Genomic DNA, 22,430 nt, shown 5'->3' with positions numbered 1-22,430 from the left:
TCCGGCTTGCTCCTCAGGAGGGGCAGCCTATTGTGCGTCCCTCTCAGGACACTGTCTGCTCACAACAGGGCCCTTCTCTGTGGCCTGGATAGAATCTTAATGCATGTGCTCTAGACACCATCCTATTTCAAACAGGTAGATTAGAGGCCATTCAGTACAGGTGTGCACAGATGTTATCCCACTACACCCACTAGCAGAGATATGGTCTCCCTCCAACACTTCTTCAATGAACATTTATAGACAGCCCTTTGTGTACCCCACATGCCATAAGGCTTGGCACCCAGCTGCAAACCAGCCTTGATTCCTAAACCCAAAGAGCTTCCAGCTTAGATTTCCCTCATCAAGCAATGCCTGCCTGGCTGTAATGCAATGTGTCCCTCAGCAAGTATGTCATGTGACTTACATGTCACATACAACATGTGCATGTAGGAGCATGCTTAGATGGATGTGGCCATATCTATGTGCACACATGATACCTTTTCTGAGCACATACACAGAAGGCACTACACATACAATCATACATGTGTGTGTGTACAAACTTGCTTTTTCTATTTCCTGCTCTGAGATCAAGTTTCCAATCCTGGCATTGGAAATGGTGAGGGATGAAGAAGTTTCCCTCGGCAGATGGTGCAGGGATACCAAGCCTCTGGAGGCACCTGAATGTCCCACCAGGGCCTTGTCTCTCAGAGAAGACACTGACTTGGATGAAAGAAGAGCCAGAGGCAGCAAATCCATGTGCATTTAGAGGGTGAGAATCTGGAAATCCACAGAAGAGCAGCTTCACCTCCATGGTAGCTGCCACCCTCCACCCTCGGAGGGTCTAGTCCTCCCCTCTGTGCCCGAGAGAGATTCGATTGTAATCAAAAAGTCAAAAGAAATAAGTTTTTAAAATGCTTAGTAATGGTTCAAATCCTTTCACAACTCATAGAAAACATTACAAATGCTAATTCTAATAACTCAAGACAGTAGATGGCAAAAAGAGATCACAATAAAAAATAAAAGAGCATGGGTTGAGACCCTTTCCCCCAAACTTACCTTCCTCTTCGGGTAAAGAACAAATTATCCATCCATTATCCATCCATCCATCCATCCATCCATCCATCAATCTACCCATTTTTTCATCCATCTACCATCTGTCCTAATTTTTACAGCTGTCAACACACAAAAAAAACTTCTGCAGACAGAGCACCTCGTGTTCCACGGCAAGCTGCGGGCACTAACCATGCACATGTGTGGGGTCATCCAACCCACCCCTGTGGCCACTATAACTGCATAAACACCAGGAAGGAACTCAAAACTGAAATACACACTTCCTCTTTCTCCTCTCATTGGCTTCACAAGTGAATCTTCAGGGGGAAGAAAACATCTTCAAATACTAGCCACAAGAGGAAGAGGACAAACTATGGCTGCAGACAACCCAGATTCTCAGCTCCCACATTGAGGAAAGGGCACAGAAGGGAATTCAAATCGAATCACCCCCGAATTGGATTCCAATGCTCCTTGGTAATGAACCACGGGAAAAAAGTAATAACTATCAACCGAGATTCATTACCTCTGTATTATAATAAATAATGGAAAATGAATACATTTTCCAAACATGGAGCTATGAAGTTTAAAACTTCATTCCAGAAATAATGGCCTACATACCCAGATTCCTCCTTTCATTATTGTTCAGATTTTCAGCAATATGAAAAGCAAAAAAGAAACCTAAAAGTGACAAAAATGTGACCAGACTAGGAATCCTCCAGAGCCGCAATGAGATTCTGGGAAAGTGGAATAAATCAGAAATTACTGAGTCTCCAAGTCTCTCTCTGCCCAGCTGTGAACTGATTGTTTCTAATTTGGTGGGTATCAGAGACAGATTCGGGTTTTAATTTCTCCCCAGAGTGATTCACAATTCCCTGTAATTCCACAGCCAATAGTTCCCTGATCCATCAGAATATGCCTGCACACAAACACCATCACACTGGGCAATGTGGGAGGCTCCCCGTGCACAGGGAGGATTGCACTCCGCCCTTTGACGCTTGCAAAATGGGCTATGTTGCAAGATGCCCAGACTCTGGGCTCACCTGATGCTGTGAGCTAGCAGGAGGTCATGGGGAAGTGCAGCCTGGTCTGCAGATCACTCCACCTGCGTGGAGTAGTCCTCACAGGTGCCAGAGCTGTGCTGTGGTTTGTCAGGTCCACTGTGAATTAGAGCGCATTGTTCCCAGCTGAAGGAATCCGCCCATCCTGCTGCAGGCACTAATAACAACCCACCGAACACAGCCGCCATGCAGACAGCGCTCAGCGATTGTGGGGAAAGGCCGCCATCACCACCACAGTAGATGGACACAGGTTGAAGCCCGGGTGTGACTCACCTGTTTTCTGAGCCGCCAGACTTCTTCTGACAGATGATGACAGCCGGCGCGTACCTCCCCGTGTACTCTGCACTCTCCTGGACATCCCAGATGGAAGGGCTGCTGGCTCGCACACCCACGATGTTCACACCCTTCTTCACCTTTGCCCTGTTGGAGACAGGAAGCCATGTCTGAGACGCTCTGGGGTCCTGGGTCCTGCTGGTGGGAGCAGGCCGTGAGCTCATTCACATGCTGCCGCCTTGAAGTTCGGAGCTCACGAGCAGTAGCAGTTAAATACGGGTTTGCCACCACCTCCTGCCCCCCTGTTCTTCCCAGGTACCCCTAACTTTAATAACAGAGCTGCGGTAGTACACTGGCCTGGAGCAAACCAGACACAGGGAGAAACAGAGGATCTTCCTGCTGCTTTATGCCTTTAATTAAAACACCATGGGCGCGTGCACACACACGCACACGCGCACGCACATGCACACGTACATGCCTGCCTGAAAACCTTTACATTGGGAAAACTAAGTGGAAACAGGAAATGAGCTAAGCATGTAAAAGAACAGGTTCTAATAAGGATACACCTTCCCCTAGAGCCCCCCCGCCCTGTACCAGCAAGTGAGGTACCTAATTTCCCCCAACAGGGCTCATGTTCACAATAGGATGCTAAAGTTGAGACAGGAGGGAACGCAGGTGGCCCTAGGCACCTGAGGGCACCATCTTGTCTGCACAGGTCTGCTGAGCTTCTCGGGTTCTGCTCTTTCTAGGTCCTCATCACGGCTGCCATCGCGGTCCCCATAATTGCCCTGTCCACCACGTCATCTCACTCATAGTTATGGAGGGCTCACCACACCCTGGATGCACAGCTAAGTTCACCATGAGCTTTTTTCCTTCCATCTCACAAAAGCACTCTGCAGTCAGGAACAGTTTAATTTTCTCCAAGCAGAGGGGAACCTAGGTTTCCCTCGGCCCATGGCCAGGTGCAGGATCTGACCTGCAGGCACCTGATGCCTGCTGCCTCCCCGTGAGCTTACCAGTGCTAGGCTGGTGGACCCCACTCTATTCTCGCCCTCTGCTACACAACCTTGGTGAGCGTGGTCATGCCATCCGATATCTAGGCACACCTCAGTCAAGTGCAAACTTCCCCGAGCCCCCTGACAGTGCACACTGGCCATGTCCCCCTCTGACCAGGGAGGGGTAGGCAATGTGCCCACAAGTATTCCTCCAAGGCACCAGGGACTCTGATCCCTGGAGGAAGGAGAAGAAGGGAGCCCAGAGGTGGTGGCCTCAAATGTTCCTAATCTTCCCTAAAAAAACCTCAAAGAAAGTGTGCATGCGACAGTGAGCATTATGAAGACAGGATACCACAGTCATCTGCTGCCGGATTCCTAAGCTGCCTCTGTGCTTGAAGAAACCACGATTCCCACGTGTCTTCTCTTTCTTGTCCCTTGTGGAAAACAACGATTTTGGACGCCTGGTCACTGAGGTGACCGGTAGGAGGCAAGCACAAGGTGGACTGGCCCCACACCCCAGGTTTCCAGACAGCAGGGTGTGAACCTTGAACCCTGGCTGTTATCATCAGAGGCGGCAAGTGAGGCCCCTGCTCCCGGGTAGGAGGGTTGGCAAGGTTGGAAGAAGGTGACACTCCCAGGACTGGAGCCTGCAGAAAAATTGAGAAAATGACTGCCCCCAACTAAGGACACTTTCAGGAAAGGCTCCCCACAGCAGACCTGAGGCAGCCCCCTCTTCACAGCAGGGCTGGCACCTGGGAGCTGGGGTCCAGGAAGTCCCTCCAGGGCCTCCTTGGTAATGGTGAAGGCTCTGGGCTCAGATGTGCAGACAGTTTAATGCCCTGAAGGTTCCTTTGCCAGAGGATAAATATACTGCACAGGTGGATGCTGAAGAAAAGGAAGATGTAAAAAGTTGTGCTGAGTTTGTGTCTCTCTCAAAGGCCAGGATTGAAGAATATGAGAAACAGCTGGAGAAAATGAAGAACATTATTCCATTTGATCAGATGACCATTGAGGACTTAAATGAAGTCTTCCCAGAAACCAAATTAGACAAGAAGAAGTATCCCTATTGGCCTCACCAGCCCATTGAGAATTTATAAAACTTGAATCCACGAGGAATCTCTGCCCTTGTATTACAAACTCTGCACATTAAAAATATTAATTATATAATAACTGGCCCACGCTGACCAGTCCCCAGGGGGGCCCTGACTCCAGGCTCGGGGTGTATAGATGAATGGTCCCCAATGGGGCCCTGACTCCCAGGCTCAAATGAGCTTCCTGAGGGGACAGCCCTCGGTGTTGTCACTGCAGGACATTCTGTGACGGCAGCTGGAGAGGACGCTGGGTGCTGGCTGCAGATCTCCCTGCACTCAGTTCTGTGACTTGTCCCCCTGCAAATTTTTCTTTGCATCCCCTCATGGTAATAATTCTCAGCAGTGAGTGTGACTCGATGTTGAGTCCTGTGAGTCTAACAACTTGTTGACCTTGGGGGTGATGTGGGGTCCCCAACACGTGCACTGATTTGCCCCTGAGTCATGATGCCTGCTTTGCTGAAACTCAGTCTAATTGTTAGCAACGAAGACTTGCTAGTTAAAAAAAAAAAATCAATTCACGGGGACAGTGACTATTACAAGATGAATTCTAAGGGCTTTTCCAATTACTGTGCCCTGGAACTTTATTGAATCACATTTGCTTGAAACAAATACATTACTGGCCAGATTTTTGGCAAGAGTTTTGTTATGTGGGAGATATCAGTACATGGGACTTTCCTGACATATAATGGGTTTATATTTTTTCTTAAATTTTATTTCTACAGTATGTCATTTGGGGTTAGGATAAAGTTTCTCCAGTGAAAGGTTTTCAAGTTCTTGAGATGAGAAGGGCTGCTTATTTAACCTGGGCAGTACCAACATTTGTTGCTATTACTATGTTGTAGCTACCTGGAGCTCTCCTGGAAGGTAGTGTCTCTAAGAGCCAATTCTTTCTGAGATTTAGAGCAGGATGTGGGAATTGCCATTCATAAGTACGGGACATCATCCTAAAAGAAGGCATGTTGCCAGGGCGTGCTTTGGGTGACCTGGCGAAGGCTGGTTTCCGGAGAGGGGTCCGTGCACCACGGGTAGTTATTGATCATGAACTACGACAGCTACTGAAACTCACTCCTCAGGGAACAAGCCCCAGTGCTCACCAAGCACGGCTGCATGGTGTTAATAATTTTGAAACACTTATCTCAGAGTCGCAAGCGGCAGTGTTTGGAACGTTACAGCAGTTCTTAGAACTCATACGGATTGGCTCCACTGGGTCTGAACCAAATGCTAATTTCTTCTTTGTTTATGACAACTGAGTTACTTACAGTCATTAATGGAAGTTTTATAACCTACTTGTGGTTCAATAAATACAGGTTACATTGACAGCCTCATTACACAGAGATAAACATAGTACTTGATTTCCGAAGACGCTTTGCTACAGATTTATATTTAATAATATATCTACCATGGTGATGGGGGGAAGGCCATAATTTTCCCCAAAGCTCTCACATGCAGGGTGGATTGCCACAGCACACCCTGCTTGGGCTGGGGGGATGCCATGTTTATAAAGCACAATGAAGCTCTACTCTATGTGCTGAATACATATGAGCTCAAGCATGTATTAAGTATGATATTGATATTATGGACATAGTGTGCCTACAACATACACACACTATCCCAAGTAGCCAGGCACATGATTGACACAGCCGGGAACAGCTGGGAACCTGGATATAGAAGGGATTGCACGATTGGTACTTTTGCCCCTGCCCGACCCACCCCTCCCATTCCAGGTAGCAGTAGCCTGTTACATGTTCTGCCCTCAGTCAACCTGCACCCCGATGATGAAATTGCCATTCCAGGGCTTCAAGCCTTCACCCTGGGCAAGAGGTGGACAGGTGACCCATGCCAGCCCAACCAAAAGCTGGAATTTGATCATAAGAAAGAGACGCAGCAGAAGAGAAAGGAGCAGGAAATCCATCCTCCACCTCCCTCTCTCTCTCTGGTCCCCTAGGTTGACACATGCAAGTGTTTCTGAACCTGGCTTGTCCACTGTCCTCTAGCCTCTTACGTGAGCCAGGCCTGACTCTTTCCATTTGCCATTCTATGACAAGCGGAGGCTCAGCTGCTGTGACAGTGCTCCCAAGGTTTGCTCCCTTCAGAAGCGAGGAGTGGGATCTTGTCCTCTGTGGAAAGGCACGGAGGGGATTTCAGGTCAGTGAGCCGCTCTGCTCCGCTCAGTCGCTCAGGGATCAAGGGGTCAGGTGGCTATGTTAGTCACCCCTGCATCACTGTAACCAAAATCCCTGACAAAAGCAACTGAGAGGAGGAAAAGTCTGCTTTGAGCTCATGATTTCAGAGGTTCAGTCCATGGTCAGCCAACCCCCTTGCTCGGGGCCCAAGGTGAGGCAGAGCACCATGGTGGAAGGGCCGGGGGGCGGGAGGAGAGGCTGCTCAGCTCCTGGCTGCTGGGAGGTGAGAAGTTCACTTCCTGTGGAGCTGGAAGCATGGTGGACCGTGTGGGCACAGCCAGTGAGTCCACCTTGAGATCACCTGTGTGGGAGGCTGCTCCTGGCTAAGCAGAGATTAGTTGTCTATGCTGCCCTTAAGCAATGACCCCCACCCCCGCATATTTCAAGGGAATTTGAAGAAGGAAGGTAAGAAGAGATCCCAGCGTCTCCAGTTCCAGGAGGAAAGCCTGCCTGTGAGCTTCTCCCCAGAGATGCCAATGGGCACCTTTTTCCAGGGCCTGGTCTTCAGTAGACCACGCCAGCTCACTCCCCTCACCTCTGACCTACATGCCGTAGGGGAATTTTTGCTTGTTTTAGTGAGCTTTTCCATCACTGTGACCAAAATACCTGACGAGAACAATTTAGAGGAGGAAAGGTTTGTTTTGGCTCATGGATTCAGGGGTTCTATCCATGATCAGCCCACTCTGTTGCTCTGAACCCAACATCATGGCAGGAGAGTGTGGTGGAGGAAAGCAACTCAGGACACAGCAATCAGGAAGCAGGAGAGAGTGAGCTCCACTCACCAGGGACAAAACAGAAACCCTAAAGGTAGCCCCCACCAACCCACCTCCTCCAGCCACACCCTGCCTCCCGCAGTACCCCCCAGTTAAGCCAACTCAGTGGATCAATGCAATGATCAGGTTATAACTCTCGTAATCTAATCCTTTCACCTCTAAATGTTCTTGCATTGTCTCACACATGAGCCTTTGGGGACCTTACATCTAAACCATAACACTATTCAGTGACACACAGTGCCCATCCTCCACCTATACCAACTGAGGATTTGGTAATGGCATCCTTCCTGGTTAACTGATGGAGACATTGGGCAAATGGTTTGCCCAATGGTTCAAAGTCAAGCAAAAACCCTTTGGGGGTTACAACAAAACTTTCTAAAATTATTCTCTGTCTCCTCACTTATTTTCTGTCATTAATTGTGGCAAAGAAAAAAAAAAAAAGCCCCGTTTTCTTAGATGTAGTAGCTGAATTACTATATTTGCAATCTTGGCTTCTAATTTCTACTTGACCAGAAAAGAATCATATTTATGGCAATATCATTTGCTACTAGATCCACGTGCATCATAGCTTGTCACATGTCACTCATTTTCAGAGCCCATTTCAGTCCCAGCCTGCATCTCTGCTTTGGCCAACAAGTCTATGAATGCACTTGCTCAGAGGTCACTTCAGTCCTACTGAACCCTGCTGCCTTGGTGTAGCACTGGCCTCTCTGTGTCCCTGAATACCATTGCTAAGGCTCCTTGTCCTGGTTCAGCACTGCTGCAACACACACAGGCAGCTAGAACACAAGGGAGACCTGAGATGAGTGCAAGCCACGATCTACCAGCTCAGATGCCCACTTTTTAATCATGCACCCTACCAGTAAATGCACTTTGGCATGCTATTTTGATAGAGGCCTGTGTATTTACAAACTTTGTACTTGGCCTGTTGAAATTATGTGTGCTGCAAAGCATAACGAAAGTAGAAAATGAAGTATCAAGATAAAACCATAAACATGCTGAGAAATCCTGATGCTGCTCCTCGCCCTGTCAGTCACTGGGCACACTCTCTCAAACACACCCCTGGTGAAAGGAGAGGGTGCATGGAGACCTCTCCCCTGCGGACTAAATAAAGCACATCTGGCCCTCTGCAGAGCGGACCCTGCACTGTGGCTTCCGGATCAAGTCTGCAGGAGCGCAGGTGAATCTGTGGGCACTGCCATGTTTGGGTAGAGGTCAAGGTGGAACTAAGGCAGTCACGTGCAACTAGTTCTGACCACCTGCTATCAGTGAGTTGCTACTAGGACCCGAGGCACCACCCAGCTGCAGGACAGCGGGTCTGTGGGAGATGAAAGAGGAAGAGCCACTCCATGTGCCCCTCCACAGCCAGGGGAGCCCGCTGCCTGGGCAGGAGGTCGTGGGCGTGGTCTTGGGAGGGCAGGACCTCTGGGGGCGTGGCCTCTGGGAGGGCGTGGCTGGTGGGGCTTCCGAGAGGGTGTGGCTTAGGAAGAGTTGGCCTCAGAAGGGTGAGGTCTCAGGGAAGTGGCAAGGTCTCTCAGAGGCCAGGCCCACCTGTCGCAGCATGGAGGTGGGTGGACTAGGAGAACACTAAAGGACCTGGGTGCCATCTGTTAGAAAGCACAGCCCACACCAAGAGCAGCTGCTGAGAACGTGGGCACAGGCCTCCTCTGCAGTGAAGCAGCGCCCTCCCACCCCCCAGTCCTGGCTGCCTTCGGGCTGGGAGTGGCCATCATCTTCCATGATGGAGGGAGATCAGAAGTCCATCATTAATCACTTCTGAGAGTTGTGTTAGGGGACCTTGGCAGGGTGAACGGGTGGGTTGATGGAACAATGGATGCTCGTGAAGCCATAAGAGAAGAGACCACCCAAACGCCCACCACTCTAAACCTAAACTACCAATGATTTAGTGATCATTCTCCCAAGGGCTTCTACGTGCACACCCAGTCTACACTTGCACATAAGCAGGATCCTGCCCAGGACTGCTGTACACTACACAACTTGTCCAGTGACCAACCCCAGGGGGTCCACTCATGTATATTATAATACAAATCAGACTTCCCAGAGTTAGGTGGTGCACAACCTTACAACTGACTGTGACAGCTCTGATCATCTAAAGTATACTCTTTCTCTCATAGATCGTTCTGATCTCTCTACTCTATCTGCTCCAAAGACAAAATAGCCTGAAGCAGAAAACATGGAGAGTCCAGTGAGACTAAAGCTAAAGCCACAGAGCGTTGCATCTGGGCCCAAGGCATGAGCCCGCACGCTGTCCCCCACAAAGCTGGCTGCTGGCTCTGGGGATCCCCAGTTCCTCCTGGCATAGATGAGCCCATCCTTTTTGCCCCACTGACCTGTGGCTCTCTTTACCAGCACCCATAGGTGCTCACTGGCTTTTAAATGCCATCTGGAGCTAAAAGCTTCCTGCACACAATCTTCAGTCTTCTGAGCGCTGGGTTCCTCCTCTCGCTCTGTGCACGGGAAGGGTCAGTTTTCCCTGCAGGGAAAAGGGACAGCTGGAACTGCACCCGAGCCAGGAGGCTTTGGAGGGAGCCATGCCGCCCACCGACAGAAGCCCTGTCTATGGAGGCCTGAAGCAGGGTTGGCAGCACGTGATCCATCCACTCCTGCGGCTGCGGCTGCTTATTCCTTCACTGATCCCCGCCACAGAGTCCTGTGCCCTGTACAGTTAAGATGCGATCATGCGGGCATCCTCCCACCATGGCGCTGAGAGTCTGGGGGAGAGGCAGCACAGAGACTTGGACACACAGACTTGCACACGGTGCCTATGTGGACAAGTCTGTGAAGGAGGAGTGAGGAGAGCACCAAGCCCTGCGGAGGCAGCTGCTCTTACAACCACTGGCCGTATTTTACTACCCACATTCCTGCTGAAGGCAAAGCCAGTCACTGGAGCGCATGGGCATGGAGAAGGGAAATACGCACAGCATACAAAGACGTCTCTGAAATCCTGTTTACTCCTTGCCCCACAGGAGTGAGGACGCACACTTTCCTCATTCCTGCTGAGCACTGACCCTGCCAGGCAGTCCAGGATGATGTGCTGATATGTTCCTGCTTGTCACGTGAGAGCAGTGTTGAGGGGCTCACAGGGCGCAGGTGACTCCAGGAACACCAGTGTTTCTCATTCGGAAGGACACAACCTCTATATGGACCTGCGTCCCTCCACACAGGCTTCCAGGAAATGGACGCTGCAGGGGAGGAGAGAGGGCAGAGGGGGCCACACCGCCCCATCACTGTTTCCGACTGGACAGGTCATTGGTGCTAAACCACTAAATGACACACAGCCTGAGCCACCCACATGGACGATCACAGTGGAATGGCCTTCTCTCTATGCCGCTGAATCTCGCGTCGCACAGTCATCGAACTCACCAGCAAGATGTGAAGAGGAGTCTGATTCTGCTGGACCTGAGTGGGGTCTCAGCGGGGGTCTCGGCCCAGCGCTGGCAGAACTCAGGTTTTGGCTACTGTTATCACCATTATTTCCCTCATTACGCAGAACCCTGGACACCTCGTAATTTGAACTAACGTTCACCCTCTTTCCATCTCACCTGGACAACAATCACCTGCCAGAGCCCTGGTGTGTTTGAAGAAACAGCAGAATCAGCCGCCACCCTTGAGCTCCAATGGCAGATCTGAGTGACAGATGGAGAGAGCGAGTGGGTCTCAGAGTGATCAGAGTGAGCCACATGGATGCCCTCAGCACAGGGAGCAGGACACGTGTTTGCAGAGAAACAGCTCCAGGTGGCCTTCCCAGCTGCCAGGGCTTCAGAACACTGGACGCTGCTCCATTCCCAGGGCACAGTGGTTCACAAGGTGAGATACGTCTGGTTCCAGGGTTTGGAAGAGGACATAACTTCACTGTTAGGAGCCCCAACCCTCTGATTTCCCCACCCATGTGCTGGAACTGCTTGCTGCTGTCTCCTGCGTGTGGTCACCAGAGTTCCAGGGGAATGGCTCAAGCACACTTCTTTAATGAGGGAAATATCCTAAATACAAAGCAGCACTAGGGTTAACAAACTGGATTGTTATATATTATACATGTGTATAGTATGTGCACGTATACAACCTATATGTATTATGTGTGTGTATATATAGAGAGAGCACACATACAATGCATTATTGCAAGTGCGTATTTGTAGTGCACACATACATGTTATTGCATATGTGTATGGTATATGTGGTACACACAATGTACATGCATTACATGTGTATATAGTACATGCAGAGCACGCACATGCTACATGCATGCATTACGGGGCTGTTGGTATATACATAGTGCACAAGCTGTAAGCGTTTTTAGATCCTGGCACCTTCGTGCATATGGTCCATTGCTACAGAACCTCTAAATGGCCATTTTGGAAGATGCTGCCCATTTGCACATTCACAGACACTGATGGTGCCTTCAAAGGGGCTTTTTCTTGCCTTTTTGGTCTTTTGGAGTCTGTTAAGTGAGCACAGTATTTTTGTAAGCACCTGTAGTGCTGAGTGTCTGCCACACGTTTATATTTGATCTCATTTCTCCTTAAATCTTTCTCACATCCTCTGTCCATTTCTCAGTTGTCCTGTTTGTCCTGCGTTCGTGGTTTATTAGGAAGCTGATGTTGACGGAGGTCAACCCTGGGATCTTCTGGAATTCACTGTAGTTTGAAATAGAGGTCGGACTTTATTCCTCTGTGCGGTTCTCATCAGACCATTTGTTAGATGATCCCTCCATTCAGTACTCGTTGATTTAAGATGCCGTTCTTAATCCATAATAAATCTGTATGTTTACGGCTTGTATGTGGCCTCTGTGCTAGCTCTTATTGATCAGTCTGCCTTCTCACGCACCAGTTCCTAATGTTTTAAACCCCATGGCTTTTGACATATTTTAATATCTGTTGGGGCAATTTCCTTCCTTTTGCTTTTCTTCCAGGGGTGTCTGGGTGTCTCATATTTCAACAAGAACCGTTTCTGTGAGCACCTTTTCAAAGGCAGGCTTTCAGTTTGAAGAAAAAGAGAAGAAAGAAAAGAAGAAACATAAATAGTTGGCACACAGGGGGCCATGAAAAGGAGCTTCCAGATCCAGAGAGCACGCCCTGCACGTGTTTCACTGTGGCACTCAGATCAGTTATGGGATGGTGGTCCCAGCTCTGGTCTCCTCGAGAGGTACCAGGGGAAGTGCAGGGACCCGTGTGACCCCCAAGTCAGAAGCCTACCCTGCTGCCTTGCACAGCGTTCTTTATGACACCGTAGCTCTGCGGTGGCTGTGGTCTGCCTTGATGTCACTCCACTTCCTTGGGCCTTGGTTACAGGTACCCAGCAAGGATGACCTCAGACCAGCAGCCTTCTCCTTCTTCTGATCACAGTCATTGGGTCACATTGATGAAGCTCAGGAATCCCCAGGACCCCCTACCCCATCACCTTCCTCATCCCTGACCTGCCGGGAGCTTTGAGGGGTGTGTGGGATCCGAGGATTTCACCACAAATCAACTGAGCTTGAAGTGAGCCTGTGGGAAGGCAAAGGAATCAAGCCCTGCTGGCATTGAGCCCTGATCCAACCATGCCTGAAGCAAGCGAAATGTATGCCTATCATATATGTGAGGTGAAGGATCTCATTCCTTCTGGGCCTCCCTTTATAATTTTTATTGCAACCATTTTGCATTTTTTTTTTAATTTTTGTTCTTATTTACTTGTTTCATTATGGTAAGAGCACTCTAGAGTTTGAGGCCCCCTGAAGTTCCTGTGTTAGAAATTCAACACCCAATACAATAACGTTGAGAGGGGACCTCTAGGAGGTGGGTGGGCCAGGAGGGCTCTGTGCTCAGGAAAGGCTTAATGTCATGATCTTGGCAGTGGGTTCCTTATCACTGGAGTGGGCTCCCGATAAAGGGGGGGTGTTCAGCCCTCTTCCTCTGGCTCCTGCCTGGGCTCCTGCCCTCCTGCCTTCCTCCATGGGATGATGCAGCCCTGGACCTTGGACATCCAGCTCCATCCAGAACTGTAAGAAACGAGTCTGCTTCACATCCATGACCCAGCCTCAGGTGTGCTGAGATGGCAGCACAAAGCAGACAAACACTTGAGGTGAGATCTATTGGGTGACAACTTTTTAAGCACACAACGCAGTATTGTCAGCTGCCCACACAATGCTGGGGCACGGAGACGTAGGTCTTCTTGCATAACTGAAACTTTACACCCCTCGACTGGTATCTCCCCGCTCCTCCTCTCGCTCCCCGGCAACCACCCTTCCACTCTGCTTCTAGGAGATGGGCCACTCTCTGTCCCCAGCAGCTTCATCATGATGGGTAGGGCAAGGTGACGTCCTCCTGTCTCACTCTCTTGCAGCCCCCATTTCTCAGTGGAGTGGGAACAAAGCCAGCCACAGGCCTAGGTGGGTTGTCTATCCTGGGCCAGGCACTCCTTGTGGCTGCTCCGGTGACAGAATCTCTCAGCCCTGCCTCTGCTGCTCCCCGGGAAGGGCACCAGGAGCGGGAGCAAAGGCCCCAGCCACAGGCATCTGCTACTCTGCTGGGCATTGGCCGTCTGATGTGAGGTGTGACGGGGACTTGGCTGGGTCCTCCTGCTGCAACCAGTGGTAGGGATAACTGGGGGTTCACTTGTACCCAGGGACCCCTGAGTTGGATTAGGACTCTCATTGGCCTGACCTCTCCCATGCTCGGTCCTGCAACTGTGAATCATGGGTTTATAAAAAAACATCTACTTATGCTTTCTTAGATGAGACAACTGACAACCTTAATTAATTCCTAAAACCCTGCTGCTAAATGAAATGCTGTTAAATATATACATATATTTAAATAAACATATTCAATGTAATATTATTAATTTTAATGGGAAAAGTTATGATGATTTCCATTCCAAATAGGCGGCTCCCTAGACGGTAAAAGCTTGCATCCATTTTGAGTACATGTCAATCCACGAGTCCAGCCCCCTGTGCTCAGAGTGAACAGAGAGACCCATGGCCAGGCTGGGATTTAGATTGGCGAAGCAAGCCGTGGACAGGGTAGGTGGCACTGAAGGAGAATTCTGAAGCCTTATGAAAAGACACCTTTGCAAGCAGCTTAGGGCCCTTATTTTCATACAGCGCATTGATATGCTAATTAGAATCTATGCTGCTCTATGAGCTTCCTAGCGCCATGGAAACAAATGGCCACAAACTGGATAGCTTAAGGCTTCAGAAATTGATTATCTCGCAATCCTGAGGCCAGAGTGCAAAAGCAGTGTCTTTAGCAGTACCACAGAGCAGAACCTGCTTCCCAGGGTCACCAGCAACACAGGGTGGCCCTTGGCTGGTGGCGGCCTCAGCGCCTCTCTCTGGGTTCCTGGGGTCTTCCTCCCACCATATCTGTCTTCCCATGGCTTGTTATGAAGACACTAGACACTGGATTTAGAGCCCACTCTATAATCCAGTGGGACCTCATCTTAAGTAAATCTGAAAATAAGGTCAGATTCACAGGGCAAGAATGAGAGCACAGCAAGGCACAGCTCAGCTCACAGCAAGGTCATGTCCAGGGGTCTCCATGTGCAGCCTGCAGATGCAATTTCCACCCAAACATGGTGCCTGGTCAAAATCTATATGACATTGTCCAACAAGAAAGAGGCAGACAAGCAGGTTGGTGAATGTGTCAGCTTGAATCTGCGAGGTTGAAATACCACTTCCCACAGTGTGTATCTGGGGATGAAAAATCATTACACCATATAAAGAAGTCTTGTCTAAAAACTTGTGTAACTCTAAAATAGCTGCTATGGGATGAAGTTTTCCCCCCATGTTACAGAGCCACTTCTCTGAGGCACAGAGAAGGTGATTAACTTGCTTAAGATCATACAGCTAAGAGTTCTGCTCTCATGCACTCTGTTGTGGGCCCACTTTCCTGTCCCTGTGGAGTTTCTGGGCAAATTTTCATGGGGACTTGGTACATAGAGACAGCTAGGTCACCCTCATGCCAATGTGCCTGCAACTGGCTTTGGGGTGTGGATGTCCCACCCTGAGTGAAGGGATGCCTAAGGCTAAGAGATGCATCACTCATCCAAAGGCTCAGATAGCATGTTATTTCAGACAGTGACCACCTTTCTCATTTTTCAAATGAAAACCAAGATTGGACAGAGGTTACCAGCCTGGACACTTCATCACCTGAGTGAACTGTTGGGTTCGCTGAGAAAGAGGCCCTTGAAGAATTGAGCACCACCCTGAGTGTGTTGGCCCTGGGGATTCTCTCTCCACCTCGTCCAGGCACAGGGCAGGACTTGCTTCTCCTCCCCCTTTGATACTGGGCATGTTTGACCACTGGTATGGTCATGTGACCTGACTGGCCAATGTGAGCTGGAGGGACACGCATCCCACCTGCAGAAGCATGGAGATGTCAGGCACAATTTGAGGTCTGCACCCAGGGGCTGAATGCACATTCTAGAAGTTGGCGACTTCATTTGCCTGCATCCTGGCTGGGGACCAACGAAGGCGGCAACAGACCTAGAACCAGGTGGCCTCGGGGCATCAAGCTCTCTGGTTGCTTGTTACTGCAGCGTGACCTGCACTCTACTGTCTCTTACGGACAATTTTCCCTGCTCTTTTCCCAGTAGGCCATGAGCATGTCACCAAAAGCTGGAGTGAGGATCTGCGGCTATTTACCCAGCCTGGTGACAGGGGATAGACTGACCCAGCTCTGGCTGCAAAGGCTGACTTTTTAAGCAGAAAAGAAGTAAATGTCTAGATTTGTCAGCATTAGATGAAGGAAAAAAAATAGAGAACAATTCTTACTTTAACAAATGAATTTTATCCCACTCTGGTATTTTTTCCTCTATTTTCATATTCAAATCCACTGCTGGGGGAAGTTCTGGGGCTGCAGGGGAGAATTCTTCCTCTGGCTCCATCTAGGAGCGCATGCTCAACCCTCTCTCCAACGCCCCCTGGCGGCAGGCTCTCCTGCACAGTCCCCAGCCTCCCAACAGACAGTGAGCACCTCGGAGCTGAGCTCTGCCCACTTCCAGGCAGCCTCCCTGGCCACACAGGGCACTTAGCGGCCACGTGCTGCCCGCTGCTCAGCAGCCAGCTGTTGCACTTTCCACAACACTTAAGTAACAATTTCACAGCCATTACCAGTCTGCAGTAATGAGGCCGGCTGAAAGCTAAGTGCAGAGCAGGTTGTAAACTAAAGAGAACCCGCGGTGAAGACAGACACCTTGATAAATACCAGGGGACGGCTTGTCTATTTTCATTGACTGACTCACCTCCCCACTCGGCCTCCCTGTCCTCTCCGGGTCCTCCTGCTGCTCTGCAGCCTTGGTGCACTTTCCAGAGGTGACCGTAGCGGCACGCCCCTCCCGTCCCTCCCTCAGGGTCTTCCTCCCACCAGGAAGGGAAAGGCTTGTGGCCAGGGTGGATGTGGTGCTGAGCCCCAGGAGCTAGGTGGTGACCACTGGATCAACCTCCTTGCCCCTCTTGTGGCACTTGCCTTGGGAGCTTGGAGCCACTACATGAGAAGTTCAAGGCCACCAGAGGGTGAGGAAGCCCCACCATCAACTCAAACAAATAATTAAGACTTCTTTTTTTTTTTTTAAGAGAGAGAGAGAGAGATTTTTTAATATTTATTTTCTAGTTTTCGGCAGACACAACATCTTTGTATGTGGTACTGAGGATCAAACCTGGGCCGCACGCATGCCAGGCAAGCGTGCTACCTCTTGAGCCACATCCCCAGCCCAAATTAAGACTTTTTTGTTGTTTTAATCCAGGTTGCGGCTGACCTTGGAACCGTAGCTGTTGGCTTGGCTAGATAACAGCATCAATAGCTGCACTGCCACCTCTAAATAGCACCTGAGTGCTTCACTTTGCCCCAGTCCCCGCCATCCCCTAGCCATCTCCAAACACAGTTATCTTTCTTGCACATGCTCTGACCTAATCCTGTCCACTTTACCACCTGCCTGCCCCCTGAGGGAGTCCTGTATTTGCTCTTAATAAAGGGCCTAAGTCACTGTTGAGTCAGTGTCCACATGTTCTGGTAGAGTGACCATCACCCCAAGACTCAGGAAATACAGAGGACTCCACAGCCTGCCATACTTTGGTTGAAGAAAACATCACTGAGGATATGGCAGCTAACACACAGGCAGGAATGGGAAGTCCTAATATGTACACTGCCAGGTCTCTCTCCTCCTCGAAGTTCCTTCCTATAGGACTGGGAGAGAGCAGGTCTGCTGAGGCCCGAGAATGACATTGTTTAGGAAGAATCATGACAGAGAAATAAGCAGTGTGCATTCGGTCCTAGCTGCGCAATTCCAGTTTGAACTTTGAAACACAGGTATGTTGGAAACATTGGGACCCAGCTGCTGCAAGAAGGAAGCAACATTGTAACTCTTTTTCCACATTAACATCCATCCATCCTGCCATCCATCCATTCATTCATTTATGTATCTATCCATCCATATTTATTATTTCTTCTCTATAATCTATCATATATATGTCTGTATCATCTAGTTATCCAGCTATCTATCTACATATACTTGATCATCTATCTAGGTGTACCTATGTAGCATCTAACTTTCTACCTCTCTATCCATCATCTGTAGAAATTAGCTATTTCCACACGTATAAAATTTCAACTCCTGGGCTGGGGCTGGGGCTTAGTGAGGAGTGCTTGCCTAGCCTATGTGAGGCACTGGGCTGTGATTCTCAGCATCACATAAAAATAAGTGAATAAAATAAAGGTATAGTGTCCAACTACAACTAAAAATATTTTTTAAAAAACACCTCTTGACTTTGGTATCAGGGTCACCCCAGTCCAGACCCTACCGGTCACACACAGTTGGGAGTCTGAGCCTCAGGACAGAGTGAAGCTGCTCTAACACCTGCCCGGTACTTGCAGATTTGATGTCCCCACTGAGTGGCCTCACCATGGCAGCCTCTTAGGGTTGGGTCCCTCCCCTTGATAAGTCTCTTGGGGTCTACTCAGGCTGGGTAACTGCTGGTGACCCCAACATGCCCCTGTCAGTCACCATTACCACTGCCGTCTTGGCTTCTGGGATCTGCACTCTGCTCTCTGGTCACGTGAACCAGCGCTGGGCCACCAAACACCCCTCCTGCTGGCTGCTGCCCGCTGTCCCTACGTCCCTCCTCTCTGCTCAGCTCAGGCTTCTGTGGTGAGTGCTCTTGGTTCCCTCAAAGAGAAACCGCCACATGGTAACTCAGAAACCTTTCCCGGGGCGCTACTGTCCCCAGAGTGGGCTGGGAGGTGCTCTGCAGCTGGATGGGGCTGGCCATGGGCTCATCTGCAGCTCCTGCCAATGTCCTCGGGTCCACGGCCTCCTGCGGCTATTCAAGTGTCCTGTGGGGTTGGGAGGGGACACGTGGAGTCTCTCCCAGGCCCCAGCAAGCCAAGGGCACTCGCCTCCCTCTCTCCTGCGTCTGCAGGAGAGCCACCTTCTGTGCAGCCCTCCTCACCTCCACATCCCTGGTTGTCATTTATGCTGGGTCCCCATCACAGATTCTTTATCCACAAGGGTCCTCAAGCCCCAGGCTTCAGTGAGCACAGGCAGGAGGCCATGGGAGCAGAAGCCTTGCTCGGCTCCACGATTTCCACATGTCCCAGAGCAGACCCCCCTCTCAACAGAGGGCCCCAAACTTCCCAGGTCCCAGCACAAGTGACTTTCCTTCCACCTGGATGCCAGTGTCCTTCTGCACCTGCTGGATGTATCTCTCTGTCCCCTAGACTATTAGGGGTTGTGGTTCCTGTCCTTCCAAACCTGAGTGCTGGCAGGTCTCTTCCACAGCCCTGCTGCATAAACAGCCCCACCCCCAACTCAGGATCCCCCAGCCCGCGGCTCACACTCCAGTGCTTCAGTCCTTGGGCACTTTGAACCAAGGTCAGGGATCTGATCCAGGGTCCTCCCCTTGACCTGGCTGGTGGCCTGGGGTCTCTAATGACACACCTTAAGTGTTGAGTTATATTTTCCTCTCCTAATCAAAAGGCACTCGGGACAGGCACCAGGTGGTGGTGGTTCTAGAGAAACTTCATGCAATGCTCCACCTTGGGTGGCCAGCCACTTGCAGGCTGAGGTTTAGAGAAAGGTAGGGAGAGGAGATGGGGCAGAGATGCTATCCAAGAAAGAAAATCAACAGGCCCCTCTGTGCCTAAGGACACCACCGTACCTTCCCGTGGCTCCCCAAGGCCTAACATGTAGCCGAGTTCAGTAGTGAACACCACGTGACTTGCCTCAGCTGCTCGGGTCTCTTGCAGCCCCTCTTTCCTCATCCCTTGCTCAGACAGTACCACTTTCCCTCCACTGTTCCCCCTCAGGCAGAGAAATATGGCCCTCTGTGGAGTCTTCTTCACTGAGAGTGGGAGCTGGAGACCGGCCTGGAGGAGGCCCATCAGCTCCTCTGCAACTTGCAGGCCAGAAGATCATGGTGAACCTGCAGGGTGAGACCGGAGCCCAGCTCCCTGCCGTTTCTCAGTGACATGGGTGCCAGCTGGACTGGACCTGCTGGTCCCCAAGCCCATGTTTCTGGGAAATTGAAGACCCGGTAAGCTATTCTCTGGTGCATTCTCTCTGCCCCGGACCCAGATCCACTCGCTGGAGTGATTCTCTCGTCTACCCCACTGTGGCCTGAATCCCCCGCCTTCCAAACAGCATATTCTCCCAGCTATTTCACTGTCTCTCTCTCTTTCTTTCCAAGACACCAATATCCTGCCAATTCTCAGGCTGTCAGTAAAAACAATGGCAATAAGAAGAAGTGCAGTAACTTGCTAAATCCACTGCAGAGGCTTCTTTTCCAGACCGGAAAGCCAAGCTGATTACACAGAATTCAGTCTCATCTTTGATGGGCACTCAGCAACCCAGCTGTACTCATCTGGAGCCGGCTGCCTCCTGCCCAGGCTGGACGTGTGCAAGTGCCCCTCATTGTCAAACCCTGACCCAGGTCACCCACGATGGACACATCTGGGTCTGAGGACATTCGGAACAGGAGGAAGCTCTGTTCTGGGTGGTAGCGCTGAAAGACAGAGGATGGGAGTCCAGGTGCAGAGTGACCCCTCAGGACCTCCTGGCCACAAGGTGCCCCAGCAGAGCCTGCCTTGAGCAGAGGACGCATCATGTTCCAGTACCCAGGGAGCACACACTGCACTTCTAAGGCTTGATGTTGAAACAGCCATTAGAGGGTCATCAGAGGAAGAAAGGACCGTTCAGACATCCTAAAACTTTCTTCCCAGTTCACATGTTGCTGTTGGTATTTTAAACTAAATGAGAAGAAGGGGATGTGACATGCTCATCAGCATGCAGGCCTCTCTCCTCCTGGGCCCACTCATCCATTGCAAATCCCCTGCAACCCGGAAAGATGGAAAACAAAGAGTAAAAATAGAGAAAAATTATAGCTTATGATGCACATTTAAGGGAGAAGATTTCCTGACACTACAGGTTTGTTTATCTCTCTCTCCAGGGATGAAACAGGAAGAAAAATTTAAAAAAAAAATAGAGACCTGCCTGAGGAGCTGCCCAGACATCTCAGAATTCCACAGTCCATCTCAGGTAATGGGATATGGAGGGTCTGACCCCAGTCTGTCCTAAAGTGCACACACCGTCCCCTGAGGCACTGCACAGCTGGTGCAACGTGGAGGTTCCAGCCTCTGCTTGGCCTTCATTGCAGGCACATCGTCCGGTTGCCTTTGCTGGCTGGAAAACAGTGCAGGGCACTGGAAAGAGCACTCTTGCTATTCTGGGATGTGGTCTTCCTCTGATACAAACCCTCCGGGCCACCATCCTGCTCTGTAGCTGTCCATGCACCAGGACTGCAGGAATAGTGCTGCTTCGACCCTGGCCACCACTCATGCCAGCACCCACCACCTGTATCAGCTCTGGGCAGAGGAGGGCCCATGGATGGTCCATCAGTCCAAGTTCAGGCCAAGGCCTTGGTGCCATCAAGGGTTCCTCTCACATCTTCCTATGGCAACAGAGAGCTTCATCCTCCAGAAGTGCTCAGTGAGACCCTCAGCGTTGTCTTAATGGTGGTTGAAATCAGCAGAAAATGTGTCCAATGTTACTGTAGTAGGTGGTCCTCCTTTTAAAGCAGTGAATGGAAAACATGTTTCAATTTTACTGGGACCTCTTTATACCTGATGGTCCCACCACCTACTCGCCTTTCTTGCACACACCTAGGAAAAGCACAGCTCAAGGCTACAGTGCCTGGTCCCATGGACCTACTCAAATTTAAATTAGTTACAATGAGACAAAGTCAATTCAGCTCCTCGGTTGCATAGCAACCGTTGAGGAACCCAGAGCCTCACGTGGATGGGGACCAGGGCTTTGGACGGCACCAATGGAGCTTATTTCCATCATCATAGAAAACCCCATTGGACAGCCATGCTCTAGAATGATTTTGACAAAACTCTGTATCCCCAGGCATATTTTGAAGCTGACATTTAAAATTCTCCCTTTTAAGCAGCAAAGGTTGGAATTTTCAGTATATTGTAACTATTGACATTTTAAAATTAAACTGTTATATCTTTTGCTTAAAAGTATTCACTAGATGCTAAATACCATGGTGATTTGATACCCACCATTATTCACTTTGAAAAAAGGTACACAATCTCTTCTTCACCACAGTTAAATTTTATACTGGCTCCTTTTTTTCTCCTTGAACTTCTGTTCCTGTTTTCTGTCTTTCACGGTGTTTTACCCTGTTTTCTACTTTATGTTTCTAGGTCTTTTATGGCTGACTGTCATTCTCTGCAATAGAAAGTTGTACATCGGTTCAAATTTGTTCTTCCTGGTGTCCATCAGCCTCCAAATGCTTAACTCAGAAACAGGGAGCAGAATGGCAGTTGCCAGGGTGGAGAGGAGGGGACCTGGGGAGATGTGCCCAAGGGTGCAAATTTCTCCTCCCACAAGTTCTGGGGCCCCAAGGTGCAGTGCAGATGGGGAAGGAGGTGCTAACTTGGCTCCAGCCTTCACTCAAACCTGGGTCCATATCAAATCATTCTGTCACGTGCCTTGAAGATATGCCATCCGTGTTTGTCCATTAGGGGTTTCAAAACTA

At 50.0% G+C, this 22,430-nt stretch overlaps 1 protein-coding gene across 1 annotated transcript in view; it reads right to left on the bottom strand.

Moving 5' to 3' along the window:
- Tmem132d (transmembrane protein 132D) overlaps positions 1 to 22,430 on the bottom strand; it is a 492,660-nt gene that overhangs the window by 264,242 nt on the left and 205,988 nt on the right. The window contains exon 3 of the mRNA XM_076866377.2: positions 2,361 to 2,507. Within this exon, the coding sequence (XP_076722492.1) occupies positions 2,361 to 2,507 (147 nt within the window). The remainder of the gene's footprint in view (positions 1 to 2,360; positions 2,508 to 22,430) is intronic.

Source organism: Callospermophilus lateralis, chromosome 1, assembly GCF_048772815.1.
Source record: "Callospermophilus lateralis isolate mCalLat2 chromosome 1, mCalLat2.hap1, whole genome shotgun sequence".
Classification (NCBI taxonomy): domain Eukaryota; kingdom Metazoa; phylum Chordata; class Mammalia; order Rodentia; family Sciuridae; genus Callospermophilus; species Callospermophilus lateralis.
The sequence above is the reverse complement of the archived record's forward strand: the minus strand, read 5'-3'. Positions and strand labels throughout refer to the sequence as shown.